The 27,158-nt window shown below is 41.7% G+C and overlaps 1 protein-coding gene across 4 annotated transcripts in view; it reads right to left on the bottom strand.

The window, feature by feature from the left end:
• scube1 (signal peptide, CUB domain, EGF-like 1) overlaps nucleotides 1-27,158 on the bottom strand; it is a 96,948-nt gene that overhangs the window by 16,913 nt on the left and 52,877 nt on the right. For 2 of the 4 annotated variants that reach the window (XM_068307479.1, XM_068307480.1), the window contains exons 7-9: nucleotides 24,128-24,217; nucleotides 16,343-16,459; nucleotides 2,364-2,486 (exon numbers count right to left, since the gene is read on the bottom strand). In XM_068307479.1, coding sequence (XP_068163580.1) covers nucleotides 2,364-2,486; nucleotides 16,343-16,459; nucleotides 24,128-24,217 — 330 coding nt within the window. The remainder of the gene's footprint in view (nucleotides 1-2,363; nucleotides 2,487-16,342; nucleotides 16,460-24,127; nucleotides 24,218-27,158) is intronic. The other 2 variants (XM_068307481.1, XM_068307482.1) reach the window with 1 other exon arrangement.

Genomic DNA, 27,158 nt, shown 5'->3' with positions numbered 1-27,158 from the left:
GTTGTTAAGACCTGGATGTTGGCTAGGTAAATATTCCAGGCAACTGTCCATGTGAGGACTTAGGAGTAACTGTTTGGAGCTTGCCCACAAGTTGAGTTTACATAAGCTGAACCAGCTTTGGCACACAAGTTATCTAGAGCTGTTTAATGTAAAGACGAACATATAGAATGTAAAGGTTGTTTTTGCTTATACACTATGTTGTATTTGGTCACCATGAGGCATTTGATAGTGATTTCTGATAACTATATATATGCCTTGCAATCATGTATGGTAGAATAAAGCATCTGTGGGAATTTCCTGTGCAACTGCAGTGAATAATCTTTCTGTTTTTACTCGGTTCTAGTAATGCTCTCACATTAGTCTGTCACCATGAGCTATTTCTCTGGAAAACAGTTCCTTGGGACAGACAAAGCTAACAAAACAACCTTTATATTTCACTCATGCTCAGGTCAAGCTGAAGCTGGAGAGCTCAGATGTCTGAAGATGGGATGGACCTGGCAGCTATTGGCTGATTCGGTGGAAATGCAGCTAGAATAGGCCAGACGCTGTGATGTGGCTGACAACACTCATCACTACATCATTAAAGACTGCCGAAAAGGATGCTCAGTTCATCTAAAACACACGAACACACACACACACACACACACACACACACGTGCCAGGGATAGAAGTCCCTTGGGTTTTCTTTTAAGTAAATATAATTTTGTGTTTTCTCTTCCGTCTCACTTGTTGTGACTTGTGATCAAGAATCTGCCTTTGGTGATGCTGACATAATCGCTGAACATAAGGAGGCTTGTTCAGAGCAGGGCCAGCTGCAACAAACCTAGAGTGTGTCTGACCTTCCACCAAATAATCAATATAAATTCCTTCTGTATGAGACCAGTAGGTCCATTAGCACAACATGCAGACACTGAAAATGATAGTGTATGTGTTCTTTAGAAGGATGTCCCGTAGGTTGTACTGTATTCCTGCACAGAAGGTCAGACACAGAATGACCTCCTCATCTGAAACCAATACAATAAAAAGCTTCCTCTAAAGTTCAAGCTTCCCCTTCAACTGATTTCCCAATAGTGATATCATTATTTATAAGACGTGTATATCTGTCTCCGATACTTGCATAAATGAGAAGAGTGGAGAAGGAAGGCTGAGGTTACACGGAAAGGAAAGGAAATAGAGAAGTGGAGGACTTTAAATACCTGGGGTCAACAGTTCAGAGCAACGGTGAATGTGGTAAAGAGGTGAAGAAATTGATCCAAGCAGGGTGGAATGGGTGGAGGAAAATGTGTCTGATGTGACAGAACAGTCTCTGGCACAATGAAGGGCAAACGTTTATAAGACAGTGGTGAGGATCGGCCATGATGGAAGAGTAGAGACAGTGTCACTGAAAAGAAGACAGGAAGCGGAGCTGGAGGTGGAGGAAATGAAGATGTTGAGGTTCTCTAGGAGTGAACAGGATGGATGGGATCAGTTGGAGTCCATCAGAGGAACAGACAAGGTGAGATGTTCTGGAGGTAAAGTTAGAGAGAACAGACCTGGATGGTTTGGGCACGTCCAGAGGAGAGATGGTGAGGATGTTGGAGAAAAGGGTGATGAGGATGGAGCTACCGGGAAAGAAGACGAGAGGCTGACCAAAGAGAAAGTGGATGGATGTAGTGAGGAAGACATGAGGGCAGATGAAGAATGTAGGCTGATATGGAAAAGGACGGCCTCTGGCGACCCCTAATGGGATACGCCCACAGGGAAAGAAGAAGAAAAAGAAGAAGAAATATATCTGTATCTGAGCATAGAGGTGCTGGCTAAATGTGGGACACTTCACCAGACGCAAAGACTAATTCAGAACGAAACAAGATTATTTACCCGTTTTTGGAGGTGGGAGGAAGCCGGAGAACCTGGAGAGAACCCACGCATACACGGGGAGAACATGCAAACTCCACAAAGAGCGGGACTCAAACCCAGAAATATGTATGCTATATGACTACAATTACTATAAATCACTACAAATATGTTGAATTACTAATGAATAAGTTTTCTTTTGAAATAAAAATGGGTTCAACAACAGCCTGCTTCATCAGCTAAGAAAGACTTTTACACCAATCTCCTCCACAAATTTCAGCAAAATTTTTGGACAGTAGTTGTTGTGTAAAGGATATTATTAAAATATTACCTTGCAATGTTAAAAAAAATAAACTAGATAATTATGATCAATGGATCCATTCCTTTACATGAATACAGAGTAAGTTGTTTCCTGTTCTTTGAGGATTGTCAGTAATTCCAAAAGGTCATCGACACTTTTTTATTTTGTTTTGACTGTTGGTGACCGGCCCAGGAAGATTCTGTGGTATTGACAGCTGACAGCCACTGACCTTGACACGTCCGTTCATCAGTCAGCAGTTTGTGGCCCTTCTGACAGCTACACTCAAAGGAGCCCACTGTGTTCCTGCAGAAGTGGTCACAGCCTCCGTTGTTCTCCTGGCACTCATCAATATCTGTTAGGAGAAAATAAAAGGGGGTCAACGCTGATGTCTGATTGGTCCACCTGATTCAAAAACATAATTAATTAATACTTCACGTAAATTGACCTGACATATCTTCAGATATTAAACATTTGCTGCATGTATAAAGCATAGCGACACGTAAAGTATAACTAAGTCTCCACCATATTTCTGTCTGGCCACAGTAAAATGTTCCTATAAATACAAAGGTCTGTTACAGTGAAGAAAGTATTTCTGCTCTGTCAAAGACGCAATACAAAGACAAGTAGATTATTTTTATTATAGTTTAAATCAGACCTGTAAGATTCAGATTAGAGGAGAGGAAGAAGAGACGGGCCAATAGGCTGGCAGGTTACACATATTTAGCTCTTTTAGATGCTTACAGGTGCCGTACGAATAAAGAACTACGCCAGGGATGACACACTAAAGAACCACCAGAAGACAAACCTATCTTAGACATGTTTTCCATTGTCTTTTCCTTCACATCTCTAATAAACCTTTACAAAAAAAGATCATTCACAATACATTTTGATGTCAGGGAAAGACTTAAAGCAGAGCATCGGTAGAATTAACGATCTTCTCAACCATCATAATTCAAGTGTTTTGTATCATCTTGTATCAACTTAAAGAAATTTGGTTTGGTTGTAGGGAATACAACTCTATTCAGACCCGACATGCAGTGTTCCCTCTAAGGTGTGCAATTGCACACCTGTGCACTGCTCACACATTCTCAAAATGGGAACATCTATGCAAAGCATAAAATACAATTCAATACAAACGTATTATATAATATCTAATATTAGACATACTCTCATTAATTTGAGCAATAATATTGTTTTCTGTACCATTTTGCATTGTAACTCGGTGAGTGACAGGTCTCCAGTCAATGATACAATAAGTTTCACTTGCGCTACACAACCAATCATAGCATTGATGGTCCTGCGTAGAAGAACCACCAAGTGGTGAAACTGGGTAAGATTTTTTTTTTCTTTTTAAAAAAATTAAAAACAAGAAGCAGAACAAAGCCATCAACCTGGACTAAGTGTACGACCACATGAAAAACAATGTAAAATTTAAGTCAGATTTGTGCATATTCAAATGACATCAATCAATTAATTTCCCTGACGGAACCTCCTGAAGGGATCAATAAAGTCTCTACTCTCTCTACATTTATTAAGATTTTTTAATTTATAGATATTTATCATTAAATGCTGTTAATACTAGATAATTTTGGGTGGTAGAAATGCTAATATGAAAGGAGTAATTAGATATTTTACAGACCAAGAGTTACAGGAATTTGTTCTGTATTACAAGCCACAACACATGTCATTGTGCAAAATGTGAAGGTTTTGATGTTAACAAAATGTTGTGTCTGAAAGTTGTATATGTGTCGTTTATTCCAGAACAGGACCCTAAACCAGGTCTCAACTGGACCTCACCGAGGCCAAAGCAGGACCCTCACATATAACACACTACACATCTCATGAAGGAACAAGATTTTTGTCTTTTTCCATTTCAAGTGGCCCAAATCACTTATATCAAAGGTAAAAAAAATGAAAATTACTGCTGTAATTGATTTTATTAATAAGCAATGTAACTTGTTATAATCCAAGGTTTTGAACAAGTGTGACGCTGGTGTGTGGCCACAGCACATCTGATGTTGCTCACAGTGGTCCTTAGTGTGCTCAGGAAGCTTGTGTGTTTGCCCAGACACATGAAAAATCAGAGGGAACATTGCCTACATGTGATGTATTTAAATAAATACATACATCTTGGGGTTGGAGTTGCAACACATGGTATTTAACAACAATTAGTGCAACAATCACTCTGTACAGCAGGCGACTCATATTGTATAGATGGAAAGACCTCGATTCCCAGGTTTCCTCAGTGGATAAAAAGTTATTATGTAGCCTATTAAACTACAAAAGATATGACATTCTCTCCAAGAGGCTGTTAAAAGATTTTATGCAATTTAAAAGTTGATTTTTGTTGAAGAAACACAATTTTCTAGTGTAGGAGAAAAGTCTAAGTTGATCATCAGACCTTCCAGCAAGGTTGGTGACCTCTCTGTTGCTAAATACTGCTCCGACTTGAATTCAAGGCTTGTATAAGCTCTTTTGGATTTGTCCTCTTTTGTTCTATGGCTATATAATTCTGTCTGCTCTGGTAGAGGGTTGATGATAACGTGAAGAAGCTGAGTTGTACTCTATGACCGAGTGGAGGCACTCAAAAACAAAACCTTCCCAACATAAACTACTTCATTTCCTTTCATTCTGAAGTAAGTTGTGATGCAGTATGCTCTTTCAATGGACTTAAATTAGCTTGCATACCATTAGTGTGTACCTGAATTACTTCAGATCCTGTTATTAACAGGGTCAAGAGGAGGTAAGAGGAGCACAGAGTGGTCCAGTCAACAAAAACTCTCATATAGCCTTCGGTAGCGTGACAGGAGCCCTTATAAAATAGCCAGGAACAGAGCCACTGTGTTTTTCCATGAGGGTAAACTCAGGCCTCCCTGGCCTGATCCTTTCATTCTGTATCCTCAGGGAGCTTCTGTTGAATGAACTCTTCATCTAAATATGGAGCCGAGACAGGAATCCACAACGAGCTGGCTGCGTGTTGCAGCAAAAATGTAGTAAACTGCATTTCCCGTTGTGCCCTGTCAGCGGCCTTTTAAAGGGATTGTCCCTCCGTCTGGCACGTCTAAAACGGATTTCCCCTGGTGGGAAGTGAATGAGGCTCTGGGGTTTTATAAGACGAGTGGGACAGGTAAAGGGCATTCAAGTACATTTAACGTCTGTGTCACCTCACAAAACACGATGTACCAGGACTGAGACAGGTTCTGTCTGCTCTTCACTGCCAGCGACTAAGTTACCTCACCTTCATCACTCAGAGCACCAATATGAAAGAGCTTGGCCTACCTTACCTTCTCATCTTTTTCATACAGTTGTGAACTATTCATTCCTTGTCCTTTTTTCTCTGTCTTATTCTCCTGATTTCAAATTAAACGTGTTACTGCTCCTGCACTCCTCAGGTGTTTCTTTATCTAAAATCTCATGTGTAGACGAGTGGTGTTGGCTGCCTCAGAGGATTCTTCGTCGTCACAGCCGCTTCCTTCTTCTATTCTTTTAACAGGTAGACAAGCTTGTAGGGATGACCTCTACTAACCAGGTAATAGGACAGTTAGGTGGCTTTCTCCCTTCAGGATACAAATATTGTGTTTAACCCACCTGAGACAAAATATAAGACTTTTTTGTAACTACAACACTGTACAATATCTTATTTATTCTATGTAATTTTTCAACATCTGTTGAATTTTGAGAAATATAGCACATAAACCAAAAGAAGAATAACTTCAAGAACTCTGGGAGTTGGCGAGAGAGATATGTGTGCAACTGGGAAAACCAGCCTCTATTCCACAACATTCCCCTTCTGCCCACACTGTCTCGGCTCTAATGCCGATGTAAAAACAGTGGATACCACCCTAGTTCTACAACACAGACAGACACAGCTTCGTAATTATTCTGGCAGCAACAAAACACTGGCAGAACCACTGCCTCTACCCACACTTAATGGCCACTCTAGGGACAGCTAAGCCTTATAACAGGGTATATAATTACCTTTAATGGAGTTTAAATAAGCTTTGAGCTTAAATAAATACATTAACATCTTGAAACGATAACGTCTGGAGAGGCGAGAGCAAGGACAGATAAAAGCAGGTCAGGAGAGTGGGTCGAAGGGAGAATGGAAATTGGTACAGCCGGCTGGGAAAGTCCATCTAGTGTCTGGCCTCCATCTATTCGGAATAGCTGCAGAAGTTTCTAACGTACAGTAGCTATGATCAGAGGAACTGGGTTGGAACGCCGTTCTGTGCAAAGTAATACTCGAACAACATGGTTACAACAGGAGGAAGTGTTGTCAGCGCCCAAAGGATCAACATCGGTTGGTTTTCTAACCTGAGCCTGCGGTGTTTTACCCTCTACACAGGAAAATGTTTTGATAAGCAGTAAACACGACTCCATCCTTGCTTCTGAATGACTGAACTTTTCCCTTTCATACCCACTACTGACACTGTCACTTGTTTCCAGCCAATCATCTCCTCAGTTTCGCCATAGTGTGTGGGCCAAGAGCACAGCAAATAGATCACTGCTCATAGTTAATGAAATCTGGATCAACCTGGTGGTAGTGTGTTGGCGGGAAACTGTGGTCTTTTTCTAAAATATTTCAAAAAGAACTATCAAAGTCAAAAATAAAGAAAGAAAACTTGATAGTGAGCCTCTTTTGTACTATACCGATGTGTAATCATCATCATCATCATACCAACACCATCAGTAGAAACCGCAGCAGTCATCTCCAGCTGGAAAATGATGTGGAAGCACCAGCTTTCACACACTCCATACAAGAGAAGGTGAATGAATATATTCAGTCTATTCAGGAAATTACGTGTATTTTCAGTGTACACACAAGTGCACACACAGGTTATGCAGTGTAGACCTCTGGTGATCACTGGTGGTGTCTGGTGTCAGGGATTCTGCTGGACATGGTCAGGGCCAAAGCCCAAAGACAAGCCAAACAAAGGGGGTAAATAAGACCATTATCAGTGAGAACAACACAATGCTGGAGGATGACGAGTGAAACGATGCTACGAATCGACAACACAAGAAATCAGGAAATATTTATACAGTTTCTCTGTCATTTGGTTTAATTTTATTATATTTTGATATTTTCCTGTGCTTGTTTCTCTCTGTTCACTTCCTGACTTTATTATGCTCACCTGCTTTGCTCCAATCAGTTTCACTGTTCGTGATCTCTCCAGTTTTCAAGTCATGTCTGTTTCCGTCCTCATCTCTTGTGATTAATTCTCTATTCTAACCTAACATATTCTAACCAGTTCTCCCATAACTGTCTATCCTTTCCTTATTGTTATCACCTCCTGCCATTGCACACAAATAAACATGCATGCAGGTAAATGTGTACACAATAATGACGTTACGTCTCTTTGTCCAGTGTTTTCTACACACGTGACCAAATCTTCTCTGTGAGTCATTTGTCACTACATACTGCCATGTGTTTCTACACACACACACACACACACACACACACACACACACACACACACACACACACACTTGACCGACATTTGATCTAATGGTCAATAGCGCACTGCAGTCTTCATCCATTGGCTCCATCCTGTCCCAGGAGCTGCATCTCTCTCTGAATATCACAATATACCACCAGACATTTCAAACCTGTATGAAAGTCCTTCTGTCTGCACTACATACTTACGAAACGCAATTTGTAGATGTAATAAAGGTACATTTATCACTGCTAAAGGGACTTCTTTTTAAAGCTACCAGAATTGGATTCAAGAGTAATTTAAGAACCAAAATAAAGAAATAAAAAAAGCTGGCAAAAACAATGTCTTTCCAACCGAACATAGCTAATAAAAACTCATAAAAGGAACTTTAAAAAAAATGTCACTAGGATGCAAGAAAGTTCTTGGAAACCTATTAAAGGACATCCCTTGAAAACATTAATTTATACTATATTAACCCTTTTCTAACTGTTAGCTCTATAATATGATGAAATGTTTAGTGAAAACTGACACTGTGGATCATCCTGAATTAGCCTTTGGTGAACATACAGCGTTATGAGAGTCAAATTATTTTGTGCTGCTTAGAGAGACTGTTAATGTCATTACTTCACTTTATTTTTCATTGAAACGCAGCTGTTTGATAAGCGTTTCCCTCATAGTGCCAAGAAAACCTGAGCAAGGAAAGTGTTTCATTTTCTGTTCATCTCATGTGTAAAATTTTACATATTGAAAGCTCTCATAAACATGGATGGCGGTCTTTTTAATAAGATCCTTGGCAGTGGAGACCTCTAGCTGTCTCAGGCAAGGTTGGAAATATAAAATAAGGCATCATCATGAAGAAGAAAGTTTCAGTACAAACCCCTGGTTAAAACATGAAGCAGGAACATCTGTGGGGGTTCCTACTAAAGTCAGCAATATGATCTCGATCCTAATGGGATGTTTAATGAGGAAAAAATAGGGGTGAGTGATAAGGCTCTGAAATAAGGTTAAGATAGTTCAAGGAATTCTGGTGATAATGATTTGATACACGTTAATATGACACTATTTGTAAAATTTTATTTTAGTTCATGATAATATGGAGCTTGGTCTCCATCTATATACAGCACGTGGTATTATCACTTTGTATTTGTGGTCCGGTATATTGATAAGACCTTCACGTTTCAATCAATAACTTCATTTTTGTTCTGCCACATTTTTGTCATCTGTACTATTCCTAATCAGCTCCTTCAAACTCCTTCCACACTTCATGCAAGTGTTGAAGATGGCTGTCTGTGGTTGATTTTTATGGGAGGAGTACCTCAGTCCACAAAGCTCTGGGCTGGGGACCAGAGGGTGGCCGGTTCAAGACCCATGGCGGGCGAAAAGAGTGTGAAATGGCAGTGAAGAGGTGCCAGCTCACGAAAAATTTAACTGAAGATAAAGAGAAGAATGATATAAAAGTGTATCCCAACAGGAAGGGTAGTTTGTGAGCAGGTTCTCAGATTCACCACAAAAACAGTTTAGAGCCATCAGGTCACCAGTACTGCATGTCTCTTGGAAAGCAGGAAGAAGTTAGAGAACAAACCATCTTCTTCTGAGGTTTTCAGTCTTTTAACTATATTCCACACACACATACAGGCTGGAGCGCACACACATACACACACACACACACACACACACACACACACACACACACACACACACACACACACACACACACACAAAGGGCCTGCAAGCGTCCAAGTTAGGGGGAGAGAGATGGTTGACTGAAGGGCAGCCACATAGAACTCCACAAGCCACTTGTGGGGTTCGGTGCTCAACGGCACTTCAGCAGTCTTTAGGAGGTGAACTGACACCTCTCCAACTACCAGTTAACACTCCATACTTTTGGTGGACCGGCCACCCCCATATTATGCAAATGCTGCTAATAATGCTAAACCAAAACCATGCCATCCCTCACAAGGCCCCCCATAGAACAGCATTGTAATTGTGTTTGATGCTTGGTCAATGGTTACCTTGAGGAAATTAAGTTTTGTCAAAGGTAGACATTTTGAAGGTGACCTCTTCACTCACAGGAGGCTGAGGGCCAAATGAGACGACTTGCTGACCTCCATCGGGGCCAAAGGAAACAAGCCTTCCACCCCCAGCCTGCTCCTCTGTACGCCTCAGGCTGTGCTTCAGGAGTCCAGTGTTTGGGAGAAGAAACCTGACTCTAGCTGAATCCCTGATGCTTCTGTGGGGCTCAGCTGCCTGATAACGTCCCCTCCTCACCAAGTGACTCCATGATCAGTGGTAACACAACTACCATCACCTCTGATGCCCACATCCAGAGGTCAAGCACTGGGTTCAGCTGTTATGTAACAGGACGGTCTATCTGCTTCTCTTAAGAGAGTGAGACTGAGATGTACTGTAAAACAAACTGACCAGGAAAAAAATGCTCTTACACCTCCAGGGTATACTCTGTGCATAGTGGAGAGTTTTACCAAATATAGTTTAACCAAATATTTGCAGTGAAAAGCAATTAAATGGAATACATTTGCTGAAACCCAAACCTCTACAAATAATTTTGGACAGAGTACGGGGGATTTACTTTTCTTAGAGTGTGTTGGTTTTCTTCGTACAGGGTGTTGCTGGTAGAGAGGACAGGCATCAGGCCGGGGGGGCGGGGGGGGTAGCGTGTATTTGTTCAGGCATTAAATGATCCCAATGCTTAATTCTCTTTAATAACAAACATGGGAGCCTGTGGGCCAAGGGAAACTCCAAATTATGGAAAACAATGAAACAGCCAGCGTTACGGGCCTAGTTCGGCCTGAGTGGGCAGTCATGTGAGGTGACAGGAGCCACGAGCATCACGACTGGACCAGGGAGTCTGACCAGTATGTGACTGATGAACAGGACAAGACATCGACCCAGGTTACGACTAAGATAAGAGACGTGTGTCAATACATGAATGCATCATCACACCAAAGATACTGACTACCAAAGCTTCCTTACAAGGACATCACAGTCATACAGCTCAGCATTATGGCGGATAGCAGATACTGAATGTCCAAGCCTACAACAGACCATCCCTCTTAATAGGGATGGTTGTCAACAGCAACAGCCATCTGGTTCATCAGCTTACAAATTAGGGAACTTTGCTAAAGTTTTGCTGAAGTTTTCTACCATGCCTCATCTCTGCGAGACAAAATGAAAAAAAAGAAAAATAAATTTAAAAAAATATAAAAATAACAACAACAACAACAACAATAATAATAATAATAATAATAATAATAATAATAATAATGGAAGTTACGAAAGCTTCATGGTCAGAAAAGATAGAACGTAGGCTTTACTTTCACTTTTGAATTAAATCAATGAGCTATTTAACATGTCCACAAAGCATCCATTGTATTGTACATAGCCATTTTAATGGCTATATAACATAAATAACATATATGCACATTATGCTGCATCAAATATATGATGAAACCTGCACTTAACATTTTAAATGCATGAATTGGGCCTGACGTTACCTTAGAATTAAAATATACTCTACTTCATAAAATATTACAGCATACTATGAGTCTTCACCACAGTCAGTTTTATCTTAATAAAGTACTATTATAAGTAAATACACTAGTACTTTGAAATACAAGCTGCTCACCATAGTTTTTTTGAGATAAAAGCCATTGTTTTGTGTGAGTCTGGGATTTGAGCTTTTGGACAACACCGCTACTTTTGCACAGGTAAAGTCTTCATGTCTATTTGTGGACAACAAAAAATATTTTTTCATAATTTAGGTCGTTTAGGGCTTTTTACAAGACTGGAATGGATTAAAATGATTTTACTTCTTTTAAATGGGGAGAAATCTGTTCCCAACTTATGATCTCAGTCATGGAACGAATCCTATCCGGAGGTACTGCTGTATTTAGCTTGTAAATACAGCAGTATTTACGAGCCAAGTACTCGTAACATCACTGACAGAGAGAAAAGAAGTTGTTGCATGATTGAACGAGGCGACGTGACATCAGAAAACAGAGTCGATTGCGGGTTTAGCTCTGTCAGACAACTTACGATATTATTCCAGCAGTTTGCCCTCTACGCGCTGACGTTATCACTCCTCACAGATACGTTTATATCTGCGCACACGTCACTTTCCCCTACGGGATTACAGAGTGTATAGAGATGGTAACCATCCCTCTGTGTTTCGTCTCATACTTTGTGCTGTACTGTCTGATGTACTGCCCGTGTTGTACTACCTGTTGTACTTCATGTTGTACTGCCTGTGTTGTACTGCCTGTTGTACTGCCTGTCTACCGTGGGTCAGAGAGGACTACAATTTCATCTGTGCTCTATGTCGTGCATACATGGTACACCTGAGCTGACTTTGACTTTGATAGGGTTATGTTGAAGAGTGATGAGGAAAGCTCAGCATGGGAAACCACAGCGCCATCAGGAGGACATTACTGTATTCTAAAACGGTTTCATATATAAGACGCACTGGATTATAAATCCCATCTGATTATGATGCGCACCTTCAGTGAACGGCCTATTCTAAAACTGTTTTCACCAGAATAGGGCGATATGTATTACAATGTGCATCCACTAGAACTCCTCTTCAACGAAAAAATTCATATATAAGGCGCATTGGATTATAAGGGGCACTGTGTTGCACAATAATGCTATTTTGTTAGATGTTAGAAGCATCAGGTCTTTGTCTTCATATCATCTGATTGTGTGTTTGTGCATATACGCAGGTCTTTTCAGGTAGAGGAGGAATTCAGGCTAGTGGGAACGTGTTTCAGGTACCAGAGCAGAGCACCGACCACATTCTATCCACTGACACACCGCACAAGCACAGGGCACACATACCCAACCCAAATGAGCTTGTTATGTGCACAAAACATGACTATCATGTATCCATAATGGTGTAAATTAACCAAAAGTAATCACACGCACATTTACAGTAACTCATCCAACCTCCAAGGTGCACCTTCTAATCAGACATCTGGAAACAGTTTGGAAAAAAAAACAAAAACCTTCCCCTCTCTCTCCCCCAAATCTTTCCCTGTCTCACCCGTGGGTCGGCATGAGAAGCACCCGCGATGAAAACGCCTCCTCGGGGTGGCGTGTCTGTCATCGTGAGAGGCTGAACCGCCTCGCCTGACAGCACAGATGAAAAGGCGTTTATCAGACGTGCCCTACATAGTTTATATTGAAATGATTATGATAGACGGACGTGACGGGACACATCCCGTCGGCTTTAAAGTGAGAAGACAGAGCTGCTTGTCTCCGGCAAACAATTTACTGGCACATTAGATGAGACCACCGTACAGGGTGGAACTTAACCACTATCTTCAGTCACATGCTAAATGCCAGCCATTACACTCCATTCACTGCTTATGATTACATGTACCAAGATACACCCACTCAGATATACACACACACACACACACACACACACACACACACACACACACACACGAAAAGGCTTCAGAAGGGGATATTGATTAGCTGAGTCGCAGACAGCTGCCATAACCTGTGTGTGCTGTTGCTAAGGTTACAAGAATTTAGGGTTATTAGAATTTACTGAATGCTGCCCCATCAATAATAAAGTTCTGAAGCACAAACTCACTCAAACAGAGAAAACCAGAGGGAAATGATAGTTTTTCAAAATGGTCAAAACATTTGAAAACTCAAGGGACATTTACCGGATTTGGGTGCTGCTGATTAACTTTAAAGTTAATCATTTTTAATAACATCGAAGTCATCAAAGTTAATTCTAATGTGATTCTCATTTAATGACCTTATTTTGCATTTAATTTGTTGCTTGTATCGCTCTGGTATCCATAAGGTGAAACCAAGCAGAGAGTTCACTCGTCTGAGCTGACGTCTCACAGACTTCTGGGTGATGTCAAACATACCTCAACCTGTGGGAAACACAAGCTTTGATTTTTCGGGGGTGTCTGCATTCGTGACGACTTGTGTAATTTTGGTGTGACTGTGTTCTCGGTGCCCGGGTGATGGATGCTGATCGATGTGAACTGTCTGCTCTTTGTCTCTCAGCTCCACTCAGCACTGGGTCCTTGCTTCAGGATTTATGAAGCCTGGGGGCCGATCACCGCCACATTATGTGGGCGGAGCACAGCTGGACTGCACTCCTATCCATCTTATCTATTCAACTACAAAAAAAAAAAAAAGAACGTTTCATCTTTCCACCACTGTAAATGCTTGGTTCTGTCACAGCCACAAATTGCCTGGGGAGACAGAGTGGAAGTATTCACACAGACTGCTGAGCTTTGACTTCGACATCAGCCCCCATAAACAAGATATTCCTCCAGCATGCCAAAGCTGATCCGTGCCTGTCTGCGGGTGATGCTGCTCAAGAGCTGCTTAAAATAAAATAAACCCTGGGGTGTTGTTTTTTTGTTTTTTTGTTTTTTTTCATTTTCAAAGAAAAATCATCTCCTGTGATAAAACCATCAGTCGCTTCATGACCAAAAACCACATCTATCTAAACTCAGAAAGTGATTATCACACATCCATCACTGTGGGGACAGCGTCAGACTGAACTGCGGTCAAAAACATTCAAACATGCTGCATCAAGAGAAGAGTTCTACACAACGTGTTAAAGAGGCAGTGAAAGCCATGGGTTGATGAAGTAACTTACCAATTTACAGTTTTGTTGAAGTTTGTGTCATGTCAAATTATAACATTGAGACAACAACAAAACTATTTAGATTTTACTGTACATTTACAACAAAGCAGCGCAGTGTTTCACTCAAAAAAAAAACAACTTTAGGATTTAGCATTAGGGGTTTTTGCTGATCAGCATATCCTCAGTGTGAATGTTCTTCCTCTTCATCTTCATCTTCATCAGGCTGGATAAAGATTAGGCCTTAAAGTCCAAACTGGGTGTAAAAACACAACCTGCATACTGATATTAAACCACCATCTATCTGTATGACCTTTTCCCACACTCTTATCACGTGTTTAAAGCACTTTTGTGTCTCACGCTGGTACGCTGCATTCTGAGACTCACGAAACGTAGTGCACTTCTGGATACTGTCAGCCAATAGAATGCGCGTAGTACGGTATCACGTGACTACCTACTAAAAATCCGCGATGAGGTGAAGCCGCGTGTGTTGATGCGCGAATGCACGAGGGATTACTGCATAATTTTACAACCAGCATTATTCTGCTATCTTGCCAATAAATAAGTTACCTAGGCAACATGTGGACCAGTCATGGGGAAGAACAGTCAACGTTTTGCCAATTTACAAAGTTTCTTGTAGAGGAGATGATCACAATCTTCTCCAATAGTGCCCCTTTTGTGCCTTGCAGGCCACGCATCTGCTGAAGCCTATCCCAGGCACGGGGCAGGGTACACCTCAGAGGAGTCGCCAGTTCATCGCATGGCCACACCAAAGACAGACAAACACACACCCTCACACTCACACCGACGGACAGGTTGGTGAGACCAATTCACCCAAACTGTGAATAAATAAATAGATGAATCAACACAAAAAGCATTACGCAGTATGTCAGTGTTTCTCTCACAAGTCCAGGTAAAAAACTGAATGTCCCTTAACCGGAATTCTTTTTGTAAAGCAACTTTTTTTTTTAAGTTACCCAACATTTTTAATTAATCTGTTGCTGCATTTATTGCATCGGCAGCTTGATGGTGCTGTCTGTGTACATGTATGTTATGTATGTGTGTGTGTGTGTGTGTGTGAGAGAGAGAGAGAGAGAGAGAGAGACTGGCCAGAGAGAACCTCACTGTTCAAACACCTCAAAGTTTGCTGTCGCGTCTTCTGCCTGCCGGTCCTAGACAGCTTCAGCTCCACGGTCTCACACACCTACCTGCCACATTCTAAAACTGCCTGACACTCCTCGTGCAAGCACACATACATGTACATGTACATGTAACACACACACACAGACACACACACACACACTCACTATTGTAGAATTTGCAACACAAATTTAATTTGGAATTTACAGAAGCACACAAATATCATCCCAGACTCCTTCACACTTTCTGACATATAAAGAAATGCTGTCACATGAACTGCGACTCGTTGCTATGACGACTCTCATGTCTCCTTGATCACGAAGAATGAAAAAAAATTTTCCCGATGCACAAAGACGTGATGGAGGAATGAAATCGACAGTCCTTGTTTCTGTGCACACAGAATAAGCTGGTACTGCAAAGTATTTGTGGTGCGCCGACTGTCAGCGTGAGTTATGATACGCAGATAATGAAGAACACTACAGAAATATTTTCTCAGTCAGAATTAACAGGAGTAAAAATAGCAGCTACTGTCTTTGTATGTATGTATTTGTATTTAAAACAGTTTAAACTTAATGTACCACATGTCCTTTCAGGTTGTGCATCATCTAAGTAGTGCACAGTGTTCTCACTCCTGCTTTTTTTCCCACTGGTCACCTTTGTACCATTTGTTTAAAAAAAAAAAAGGCAAATCGTCAGTAATGCATCCGGGACGACCGGGCCTCACTGTGACAGCCGTCTCCTCAGAGAACTGGTGCTGAAATCACCAGCAGTCTGTCGGAAGTGGAAAAAACGCTCAGCAGCAAAGTCAACAAGCAGCATTGGCAGCGGAGTGGAGCTCTGGGTTTGAAACGGAAGTTAGGTTGGAGTTTTCACTGCAGATCACTCAGATACCAGCCGGACAGGATCGGTTGTATGCACACAGTATGTCGTCAAAAACAGTACGGCTCACTGGCCTCATATACATTATATATGTTCTCACACATTCATCTGATCACTGACCTTTGCAGGTTTTGCCATCAGGCTGCAAAGTAAATCCTACTGGGCAGCTGCAGCGCACCCCAGTGGCCGTGTCTTTACATGTCCTGTCGCAGCCACCGTTGTTCACGGCACACGTCTCTACAGTCAGTAGGACAGAAATGGAAAACCAGAAAGAAGACACTGCTGTTAACCTCTGTTCCAGACAGCGTATGTGGAAAACATTGGTGATACGACCTGAGACAAAGCTACATGCACTAAAGGACAAACAATGACACAGTAGAATATTATGCATTATTGTAGTTTGTCAAGTAGCTTTGTCAGGACACATGTAAAGGAATGACATCATGGCGCATCAGTTTTCACAGCTAGACACATTTTTAAATCGATAAACAGTCTTCCTACTCAAAAGGTCACAGTCAGGTTTGTTTACCATTGACAGAAATGTATTATTACAAGATAAAAATACATGACGCTGTACTAATACTGGAGGGTGAAGAACATTTGGCGAAAAGGTCGGGTCCTGTTTCCAAATATGAAAATAAATTAGTCAACAAGAAAGAGGGAGGAGAAGGTAAGAAGACAGAAAAACAAAGTTGGTGCAATGCTGCTGCAAACTGAATCGTATATTTTCCTGCAGAAAAATGTTCTTGTACTCGGGGCTGATAAGGTTTACTAAGACTTGTGAATATTGCCTGAGCTGATCCCAAAACAAACAGGAGTTATGGTTACTCTAGCTCACCTGCCAGGATACTGTTGCTTTAGCAGAGCTCTACACACACTTTCCCAATGGGCCCGGAGAAGTGCTGAGGAAGCTGAAATTTGATGTGGACTTGAATTTGATATTTTTTGAAAGGGACTCAATAAAACAATAAAACGATAGTTAATAAGGGCATTTTATTCAGTGAGTCTCCTGCTTTTGGTGGGTTTCATTTAATTAAGTCTAGAGAAAATCCAGGTTCAGCATATTGTTAATGCTTGAATGGCTCTTCATTCTGAGTTCGGTTGTTTCTGTTTCGTTTTGTACTTCCCTCACCTTATGTACCATTCTTGAGGCTCTGGCTACATTGACCTGCTCCTTGTCATTCCCCTCATCCCCTTCTAAGTGTGCTGGGTTCATTTCGTACCATTTGCGCCTCTTCAGGACTTCCTTAGTGTTTTGGATCTTCTGCCTGCCCCCGTAGAGTTTTTTGATTGTTTTTTCAGTTTGAGCTTCATGCCTCACCTTTTAATTCTGAATAAAAGGAAAACAATACCAGCTCTACATCATGTCTCTGCACCCAAGACTACTTCATCATGTTTTTGCTGCAAAAGGTATTGTGAAAGTTGCCATTATAAACCCAGATGTGCTTGATCTATGGGATATTTAAGGATGAATTTTGTAATTTGTGTTGCCATCATTTGTGAAAAGTAAAAAAAAATACGGGGAGTTCTAAGAAGACAACACACAAAGTGTCCTAAATGCATAGTTGAAACGTCCATTGCCTCACTGGTTTAAGGACCTGAGACCCATGCTTTGCAGATAATTAATCTCCATTTCACCAGCAACCCACTGCTTATTTCCTCTCTGAAGCCTGTTTGCTGTAACCCTTCTTAAAGGCCTACTAGCATCCAACCTGCTTGCCTCTAGCAAACCATTTTGCATGATACCAAAATATTTCCCTGCCAATTAGTCCAAAGAATGAACCTCAGAAAGTTGTTAAATTGGAAAGCATGGAATCAGTACATTTTTGGGAGCCTCAGTCTGACTTGGACCAACCAACCGTCTTGGAAGTCTGGGTCTCACATTTCTGAGACTGGATCTATCTCTGCGGTTCCCGAAGTGGTAGATACAAAGATCATTCCTGAACCCGCCACTGTCAGTCTAGTCAGTGATTTAGTCAGCTGAAGCAAAATGTGCTTCTTGTGACCAATCAGGAACAAAACCAAGATCTTCTCCTGGTTCAGAGAAAGCAGCCTGAATGACCTCTGTTCTGTCCATATGTGTGGGCTCCTTGTTTGTGTCAAACTACCTTAACTACTCTCTGCCAGGTGAGTCATGGTCTTTATCCTTATCACAACACTCAAACTGACTTGCAGTCACCCTCCAACTAGCCACAGTTCACTTTTCCTGAGATTCAGCGACTAACTACACGTAGATGGCAGTTATTACCAAGTTAAAGGTAAAATTACCAAGTAAAAGTCTGCAGCAATCCTCAATTCCTTGCGCTCTTTATTGTGATTTTCAGGTCCACACCCTCTAGGCCTGCCGATCTGTTGCTGGTTTCCTTTTAACAGCTCTGTGAATCATCTCCGGTCCTACACTCCTGCAACCAAGTTTGTGATACGAGCAGCTTTGTCCATCTGAACATCATCTTCACCATTCTCAATAACTGCCTATGCTCCATGATGCACTGGTGACGCATGCTGGGTGTACCCCGCCTCTCCCCCAAAGCCAGCTGAGATAGGTTCAAGCAACACCCGTGAACCACAGGGTGGGAAAATGGCTAGAGATGCAACGATTGCTGTTCTTCAAGAAAATGGATGGATGGATGGATGGATGGATGGATGGATGGATGGATGGATGGATGGATGGAGGATGGATAGATTAATGGATGGATGGATGGATGACCTCCTGACTGAGTCTATGTGTTTCAACAGCATCTATAAGCCACTCCAGAGCTACAGTGTTCTTTAGTCCTGCCCTCTGCAGTCAAACCATCAGTGTGAGATCTCTGGTTCTACCTGTGGTTCTACCTCTACCTGCCAATGGGCTTCCTACCTGGGGAGTTCCTGATCTCCAGGGACAACTATCCATCCAAGATCCTCACTACTTCATACTACCTCTACCAACCTTGCTCTTTTTAGACCTTTTCTAAACTTCTTATCAATGGTCTTTTGGTAGTTGTTTCTTTCTTTTTTAATTTTCTTTTTTTACCACCTTCAATGTAATCTTGTGCTTCTGGTTTTTTGTTACTTGTTTGGTGTTGTGACACTTTGGACTTTTGTTGTTGTTGTTGTTGTTGGACATTTTCTTGAGCCTTATCATCTTGCATGCCTGTTGCTTTTGAATAACTTTTCCTGAACCAACTCTGTATTAAGTACCTACTCGTGGATCTGTTTAACAATACAAACTGACCAGCATAGGCCGTACAAATGCTTCACTTTAGTATGACAACACTCATGATGATCACATGATCACAAACGAAATGTCAGGTCCTTTAGAAAACGGCATTTCAGATTTAAGCTTTTGCCTGACAATAATTGCCTGATAATAAACCACCCACGGTTTCTGCAACTTTTCCCATTTAATTAAAATGCCAGGAGATTGTGTGGTGGGTGAAGTGAGAGAAGGAAATGGGAAAAGTCCTTTCAAATGGGAAAAGTCCTTTATTGGTGTGGATGGCAAAGACATCCAAATCAAGAGATCAAGGCATTTGCATAATGCCCTTTCAGAATGCAGAGTCACAAACACACTGGAGCCAAAATGCCTGATGTCATTTGTCAAGAAACAGCAAGGTAGTCGTCGATTTGTTTGTGCTTCTTCATGCAGCTCCAAACAAGATCAATCTCACAGCTTCTTTTCTTAATCTCTGTTATGTAGCTGGCATTTGTTTCTCGCTGTGTTTATGCGTCAAAGATCTGTTTTCATTGTTTACAATCCTTTTCAAATGTACTTCTCTCTCTGGAGGGAGAGAGAGGCCAGATAGCAAACTATTTTAGAAAACAGCAGAGAAAAGAAGGCTGTAAAGAGACAATCCATCATCCAGGCTGCCTGTCTGATCGGCCCTGTAGGGGGACATCAGACTTCTGTCCATTCCTCATAGTGGGACTCCACTGTGTGTATGGGTGTCAATGTCTATTATTTCACTGACTAATGACTTAAGATTAGTTGAACTGTCTGCACAGGGGTATACGGCCAATCAGATGTGTTTGAAGGTGGATGTGAGCAGACCTGATGTGCAAAGAGGTGGTGTTTATAGGTCAGAGTGATTTATACTGTGTACAGTAGGCCCTATCATTAGCTTAGGGTGAGCACAGTGCTGCTCAGAGCTCCTTTCTCTCCAGGCCACCCCCAGCCCGGCCCCAGGGCCAGCCTGAGCCCAGGAACACAGACGCACCACCGGGCTTGATTGATGTGCTGGACAAGCCCCTCGTACCTCCTCCACCCCCACCCCACCCCTCCTCCTCAAACCTATACACCCTCCATCACACCATACATATTTCTTTCCACGCCTAGAGTGTGTGGATGTGTTTGTGTGTGCAGGGGTGGGGGGGCATATCTCTGCATGCAACAAGGGGATGACTTTGAATCACCGTTTTGTCCTGTTGGTTTAATGCTGAGTATTTTTTCATGTTTAAGTGTTAATTATTCCAATCAAACGTTTTGGTTATGATGTCACACGTTTAAAAATAAATGGGCTATATATGTTATTTTTACTCTGTGAAGGGGAAAGAAATAGACAATGCAAATGAAATACTGATTGTATCTTTCACTTGCTGTTGTTTAAAGGAATAAAACACAATAAAAGTACTTTTTGTGGATTATTTGACATTATATTTAGGGGTTTTTGATTTCTTCTTAGCAATATGAGAGATTTGTAATTTTTCAGATGAGAGGATTATAATCAGCGTTGTTTCATTTGAATTATTTTCTGACTGATTTTTTACATTCTATAAAATAAAATAGAATCCGTTAATTTTTGTGTTTGAAGTTGTTTGTCCTGGTTTCTCATCTTCCTGTAAAGCAAAGTCCCTCACTAGCTGCAGCTTAATATTTACATGTGAAGGGATTGAAGTCCATCTCATCATTTGACTCAGGGATCTTCAGAGCAGGTTTGTGTCGCTCTAACAATGTTGAGCTACTGTACTCCTTTAAGCATCATTAAAAAATACCATCTGGTTGAGACTGGCCTGAATAATTTCTCAAAGCTTACAGTATTATTTCTTTACTTTCTTCGCTTGCATACCTCCAGGATTGTGCAGGATGGCTAAAAACACTGATAAGAATTAATTATTTATATGGAATTAAGTTCTTTATCCTGTGCATGTATTGACTTGAATATTCTCAGACAACTTCAGGATTACCTAGACCTAGACTACATGGATTTTGGATTAACACGCATAAATTGTTAGCATTATTATGTGCAGTTTATCAGTTCTCCATAGGTGATTAAAATCCCTTCTTAAATGCTTCAACTGCAGATAAAATGAGGGAATTAACAGAAAGATTAAGGTGGGGGGGGTGGGGGTGGAAAAGAAACCCAACCGAATACACTTCTCTCTTCTGCAGCCTGAGTGAGGGCAGTAACTTCATCTGTAAGGATTTCACAGTCAGGAAGGGGCAGAGGAATGAGAGGGAAGACAGTGAGTATACACATGTCCATCACCCAACTCGCATGGAAACGCTGACCGCTGCAAAGCACTCTTTTGGCGGGAGGAGGACACATGTTCTATTGATTAAAGCTGTAGAGCGTCGGAGCTCTGTGTAAACTAAAGCATCACGCCAAGTAACAAAGGCTGCACTGGTGTGAAAAGGTGAGAGGAGCACGATTACCTTTCAGCACTCAACAAGATTCCCTTTTGCTCCTTGATAGGCACCTAAATCAGCTGTCACTCAGCACAGCTCTGGCCTGTAATCACGCCATGTGGACACACCTACTGTACATGCACACACAAATACACACACGTCAGCTTAGCTACATCTGTTCTGACTTGATGGTTTATTTGGAATCTAGGTCTACTGCCACTGCAGCTCCACTGAAACCCTCCGCTGACACTTTGCTCACATATGTCCGACACCTGGATCCTGATTTAGCTTTTCTTTTCAAAATGAACCCCATTACATTATTTTCCATCAGTCTGCAGGCTCCCTCTCCTCCTCTGGCTTCATCTTGCTGTTTGTTTCCTGACTTTCTTTCTCCGCCCTGACCTCATCTGAGCAGTACCTCGGCATCATTTTGGTGATTTGTTTTGTGTGACAGTGGTGCAGCCGAGACAGATGTTAAGGCAAAACTGATACTAGTGTCAAATAGAACATACTGATGCTGTCCAAGCTGTGCCAGTGCTTCACTTGGATAGTCTCTGTGCTCTGCATGTGCACATATTAGTCCATGCTCATAGGCGTTTACAGAGGTGCCTGCTACAACAGACCACGTGAAGTCAATGTCACATTCTTGAGTTTTGCTCAAGTGAACATTTGTGTGCTCTGAGCATCAAACCCACTCCACAAGCTGAACTGCACACAAGACATATTCTGCAAAGGCTTAAGTTAACTTTGACTGATTTTTGCCTGAGAACATTTTATTTTAATTTTGCAGCAAAAATGATTCCATTTTTTTCTCTGGTGTCCATATATCTAACAAAGATTGAAGAACATTAATAGCCAACGGAGCCATTCAAGCCTTAGAGAAGGATCAAATTTAAAATGTCTTTAAATGAACCCTGCATTGCATGAACTCACCATGGAGCAGTTGAAAAGAGATGCCCTGTCTAGGGACAAATAGCTTTTATCCCAATCCAAGGTTTACATAATAAATTATAAAGTCCTCATAGTCTACATAGGGCAACTTGGAATCCTGTGTATCACAAATGGAACTGCATCAGGAAGAAGAAAATAGAGAAATAAAATCCTGACCTAGAACGAAATCAAGTACGGACAAGTAGAAAAAGGATGATGTCTGCCCATCAAAAAAAATCTTCACTTCACTCTCCATCAATGGCTAGAACCTGGTGAAATGACACTAGTATGGAAAATGGGTTTATCGACTACTGACTGTACAGTTCATCAGTCTGGGGTCCCAGATACCATGGCAGATGTAATCTGGACTCAGATGCAGGCATTACTGATGCACCTCCAGCTTCGAAAGAAAATTAAGACGAAGTTAAACAAAAGTGTAAGAAAACGGTGCTTCAGAAAATTAAAAAATAAATAAATAGGTGAACCTGATTGATCAAGTCAGAGGAAAAAAAATTCATTAATTTACTCAAAGACAGATTGAAACAGTAAGGAAAAAAGAGGTAGGTTGCTGTCTGTCAGAAACAAAATCATGGACTTCGACTGTAATCATTTTAAAGAAGTCTTTAAACCCCTGATATTGTCTTCAATGGTCGTTGAATAGATAAATCTGTTTCAATCAGATCTGATAAGTCCTTATTAATATGCAATCTCCTTGAGCTTATTCCATGCAACCACATAAAGAGCAATACTTGAGTACTTTAGTCTAATGTTTTACTTGAAACCACCCATCAAAAAATGGAAGACACTGAGGCAACTGTGGGATTACAGACCTACAACATGATGAGTAAACAAACAAGTTTGGTTATAATTGTCCAACTTCTCACTTTAACCTTGATTGGACAAATAGTCTAAGGACTGAGAAACTTTTGTGGTGTAGTTTTGAAAAAAATGGGTGAGCTGGGTTGCAATGCTTGGATTTGAGTATTTTCTGGTTATGTATCTTGATATTGAAAAATTTGTGGTCAAAAAAATGAAAATGGAAAAATAACTGGAGAAATGTGCGGAAAAGGGCAGTAAATGTTAGTCTGTGAGTAAACCTTACAGCCATCCAGAATTCTACTAGGTAGGAGGTAGGAAATAAGAACATTAATTAAAACCGTTTTTTCCCTCCATACTCATCAAGTTTTATACTGTTGTAACAAAACTGTGACTGTGGGAGTACACACAGTGGGCATCAAAGTTTTACAAAAATAAAAGATTAACAAAATCAAGACAGATATAGGAGGACGGAGAGGAACGGAGAGGAGTGGAGTCGAGAATACAAGCACAAGCGCCATGGCAACACATAGAAAGAGGAAGAAAAGAGTTACCCATAAGTAGCCGCCGTTTCACCCGCTTGTCCACATCAGCTACTGACGTGGCATTGAACTCAGAGCTCTCAATTGCAGCCTCATCTTTCTCTAAAACACAAGTGACAAGGGGACAAACAGTGAGCAGCAGGTTAATGAGAAGCCCAAATGACCAGACCTTCAGCCCCTCTTGGCGTTTGAGCAAAAACCAAAGCCAAGAAGCAAGAAGCGATGAAGAAGTGCCAAAATCCCTGTTAGAGTGTTAATCCCAAAAATAAAGAAAAAAAAAAACCATAAACCCCCAGAGCAAACAAAAGAACCAAACAAAAATAAATGAAAATGATCAGTATATCTAGGTAGGCAAGTGGGTAGGTAGAGGAGGGCAGGGAAGAAGGTTCAGGGTTAAAAATAGGGTTTTAAAAAAGAAAGTCATAGAGATATGGGGGTTTTGGGGGTGGAGTGGGATTGGGGTGAATGTTAAGGGGGATTTTAATTCTGACGTTGACATCGCTGATGTCGCCGATGCAGTTTCTGTCTTCCATATCAAACAGCCATATGATTCCCTTGCATTAGGGTGGAGAAGGAAGACGAGATCGAGAGGTAGGGGTAGACACAAGCCCAACATTCCTAAGACAGGATGACTCAAATGTGGGCACAGAGTTAAAGCTGAGAAAAAGTGATGATGACAAAAGCGGAAAGGAGAAAATGTGTTGCAGGGACATTAGACAGGAGGTCAAACAGCAGGAAGACGTAGTCAATAACAGGAATGAAGACTGAATTGTTGAACAGAGAGCGAGGAAGAGAGGGATGAAAGGAAGTATATGAGATAGGGAGGGGTGCATACACTGAGAAATGGGGTTTGAAGAAGGAAATCATGCAGAGAAATAAGGAGGAGAAGGTCTGGGGCAGCGCTGGTTGCCTGTTTGTCTATGGAACACATCACGACTGGCTTTAACAGTCAATGCTAGAAAAACCAAGTTCCCAAAGCTTGGGCGGGGCTGGGGGGTTGGAGGGAGGATGGTGGAGATGGCGGTTGTCAGAAAGGAGCGAGATCCCTGTTATCCCCATGTGATGTTAGGGATGTTGGGCTTCATGGGAGAGGGAGGTGGCCTTTCACCGGGGCCTAAGTCATTAGGGACTGAATGAGCATCTCTCTGTGAATGGATGCCTCTAGCTGCACTGGGACTGGGCTTTGATGTATACACTCTGTCCTATGGGATGGTGGGGGGTGAGGAGGGTTGTCTATGGGGGTAATTAATGTCCCTTCCATTCCTCAACACAGGCCCACTACCGTTTTCTCTCAGGCGCTTGATGGACAAAGTAAAGTACACTTAGGGATGAATAGAGGCTTTCTAGTGCTCAGCTAACGGTTGAAATGTGGCTGTGTGAATGTGTGTATGATTGTTGAATTGAAGGCTTGGACAAACCGGTTGCTTGAGTGTGCGAGAAACTCTGTCAGAGGTAAAATGCAAGTGTGTGTGTGAAGGGATATGTAAGACAGGTCAAGAAGGGGTTGGAAGAGAAGAGTTCCACTTGCTCCTAAGGAGTCTATGGGACTAAGCTGTGGTTAGAGGCCCACAGGGGGGTGGGGGTGGAGGGTTTAGAGAGCCCAACCTACACATGATGAGGAGGGGGTAGAGTTAAACCACTATGCAAAACTACAGCTAAGAGGAAAATGGTGAGGGAAAAAAATAAAACAACAAACAAAAAAAAAAAGCACGGGAAGGAAACAGAAAGACCAGGGTCACTAAAAACAACAACGATAAAATGTACTGCAATTCAAAAAAAGGACAATGAAAGAAAATAGGGAAACCAAACAAATGCAGTGCAGGCTCTCCCATGCAACTGGACCAGAGGACAAACACACGACAGAGATAAGTGGAAGACAAACAGGTGATGTGGCACATGTCAGCAGGCACATGCAACAGAAATGGCGTGTAATAAGAGTGGGAAAAGGTGAACAGGGCAGGTTCCTGTCTCTGTATTGAGGTGTATGGAGCAGGAAATGGAACTTATGGGTGGAGAGGTTGATGGGTTTTAGGTTTTCAACAACAACGTTGGTTTGGGTTTGTTTTTTTTGATGGATGAGGAGATAGTGAGAGAGGTATAGAAGGAGGAGGTTAGCAGGTTTGCAAGTTTGCATTTGTGGGAGATTCACCTAAGATCAGGCTGCAATTGAGATGTCCCTTTTTTCACCGTTTAGTCTAATACGTAACCCCTCCCCACCCAGACTCGCTATTTCCTCTTTCCTCTATTAATCCTTTAAATACACCTTATTTGGGTTTAACATGAATGCTCAGACAAGACAGGCAATCAGGTACTCTCCAGAGGGACAGTGCTACATCAAGAGGGTACAAGGAGTGGTGGAGAGGGGGTTAAAGGTGGCCCTGGAGCAGCTGGGACAGAGGTCCGTTCTCTGATCAGGGAAAACAGAGAGGGAAAGACAGAGAGAAAAGACACAAGACATTGGGAGAAGAGGGAGAGAAAGGTTCCCACTCTGCTTCCTCCTTGAAGCCTTTCCAGGGTGTGTTTCACTCCTTCAAAAGCAGCTGCAAAGAAAGGGGATTATGGGCAGGAAAAACCTGTCGCTGCCAGAAAAGCAGCACAACAATCAGCTCAAGTGGTGAGGATGAGAGAGAGAGAGAGAGAGAGACAGAGAGAGAGACAGAGAGAGAGACAGAGAGAGAGACAGAGAGAGAGACAGAGAGATAGATAGAGAGAGAGGTGTTCAGTGTTCAAACAGTAGGTAGGGCAGCACATCAACATGACATCAGAAAATTGTGCGTCCTTGTGTGAGTGTTGGCATCACAAATCAGAACACTTCCAGACTGTGGTTTGGTGTTGGTACATGGTGTTATGCCAAACTTTCCAAGTTACAGGCACTGCTGGAGATCTCATTTCAACCTCCATTGTTATTCCCCTTAATCCTGGATTTTTGGGAGATTTTTCTGTAATTCAGCTGGTTTTCTTCTTTACTCAAACCAATTATTCGAGAAAGACACAAAGACCTTATCTGGGTTGTTCAGATGCTTGCTGATTTCAAAAATCTCTG

Source organism: Antennarius striatus, chromosome 22 (assembly GCF_040054535.1).
Source record: "Antennarius striatus isolate MH-2024 chromosome 22, ASM4005453v1, whole genome shotgun sequence".
NCBI lineage: Eukaryota > Metazoa > Chordata > Actinopteri > Lophiiformes > Antennariidae > Antennarius > Antennarius striatus.
Note: the sequence above shows the minus strand (reverse complement) of the source record. Positions and strands in the feature narration are given on the sequence as shown.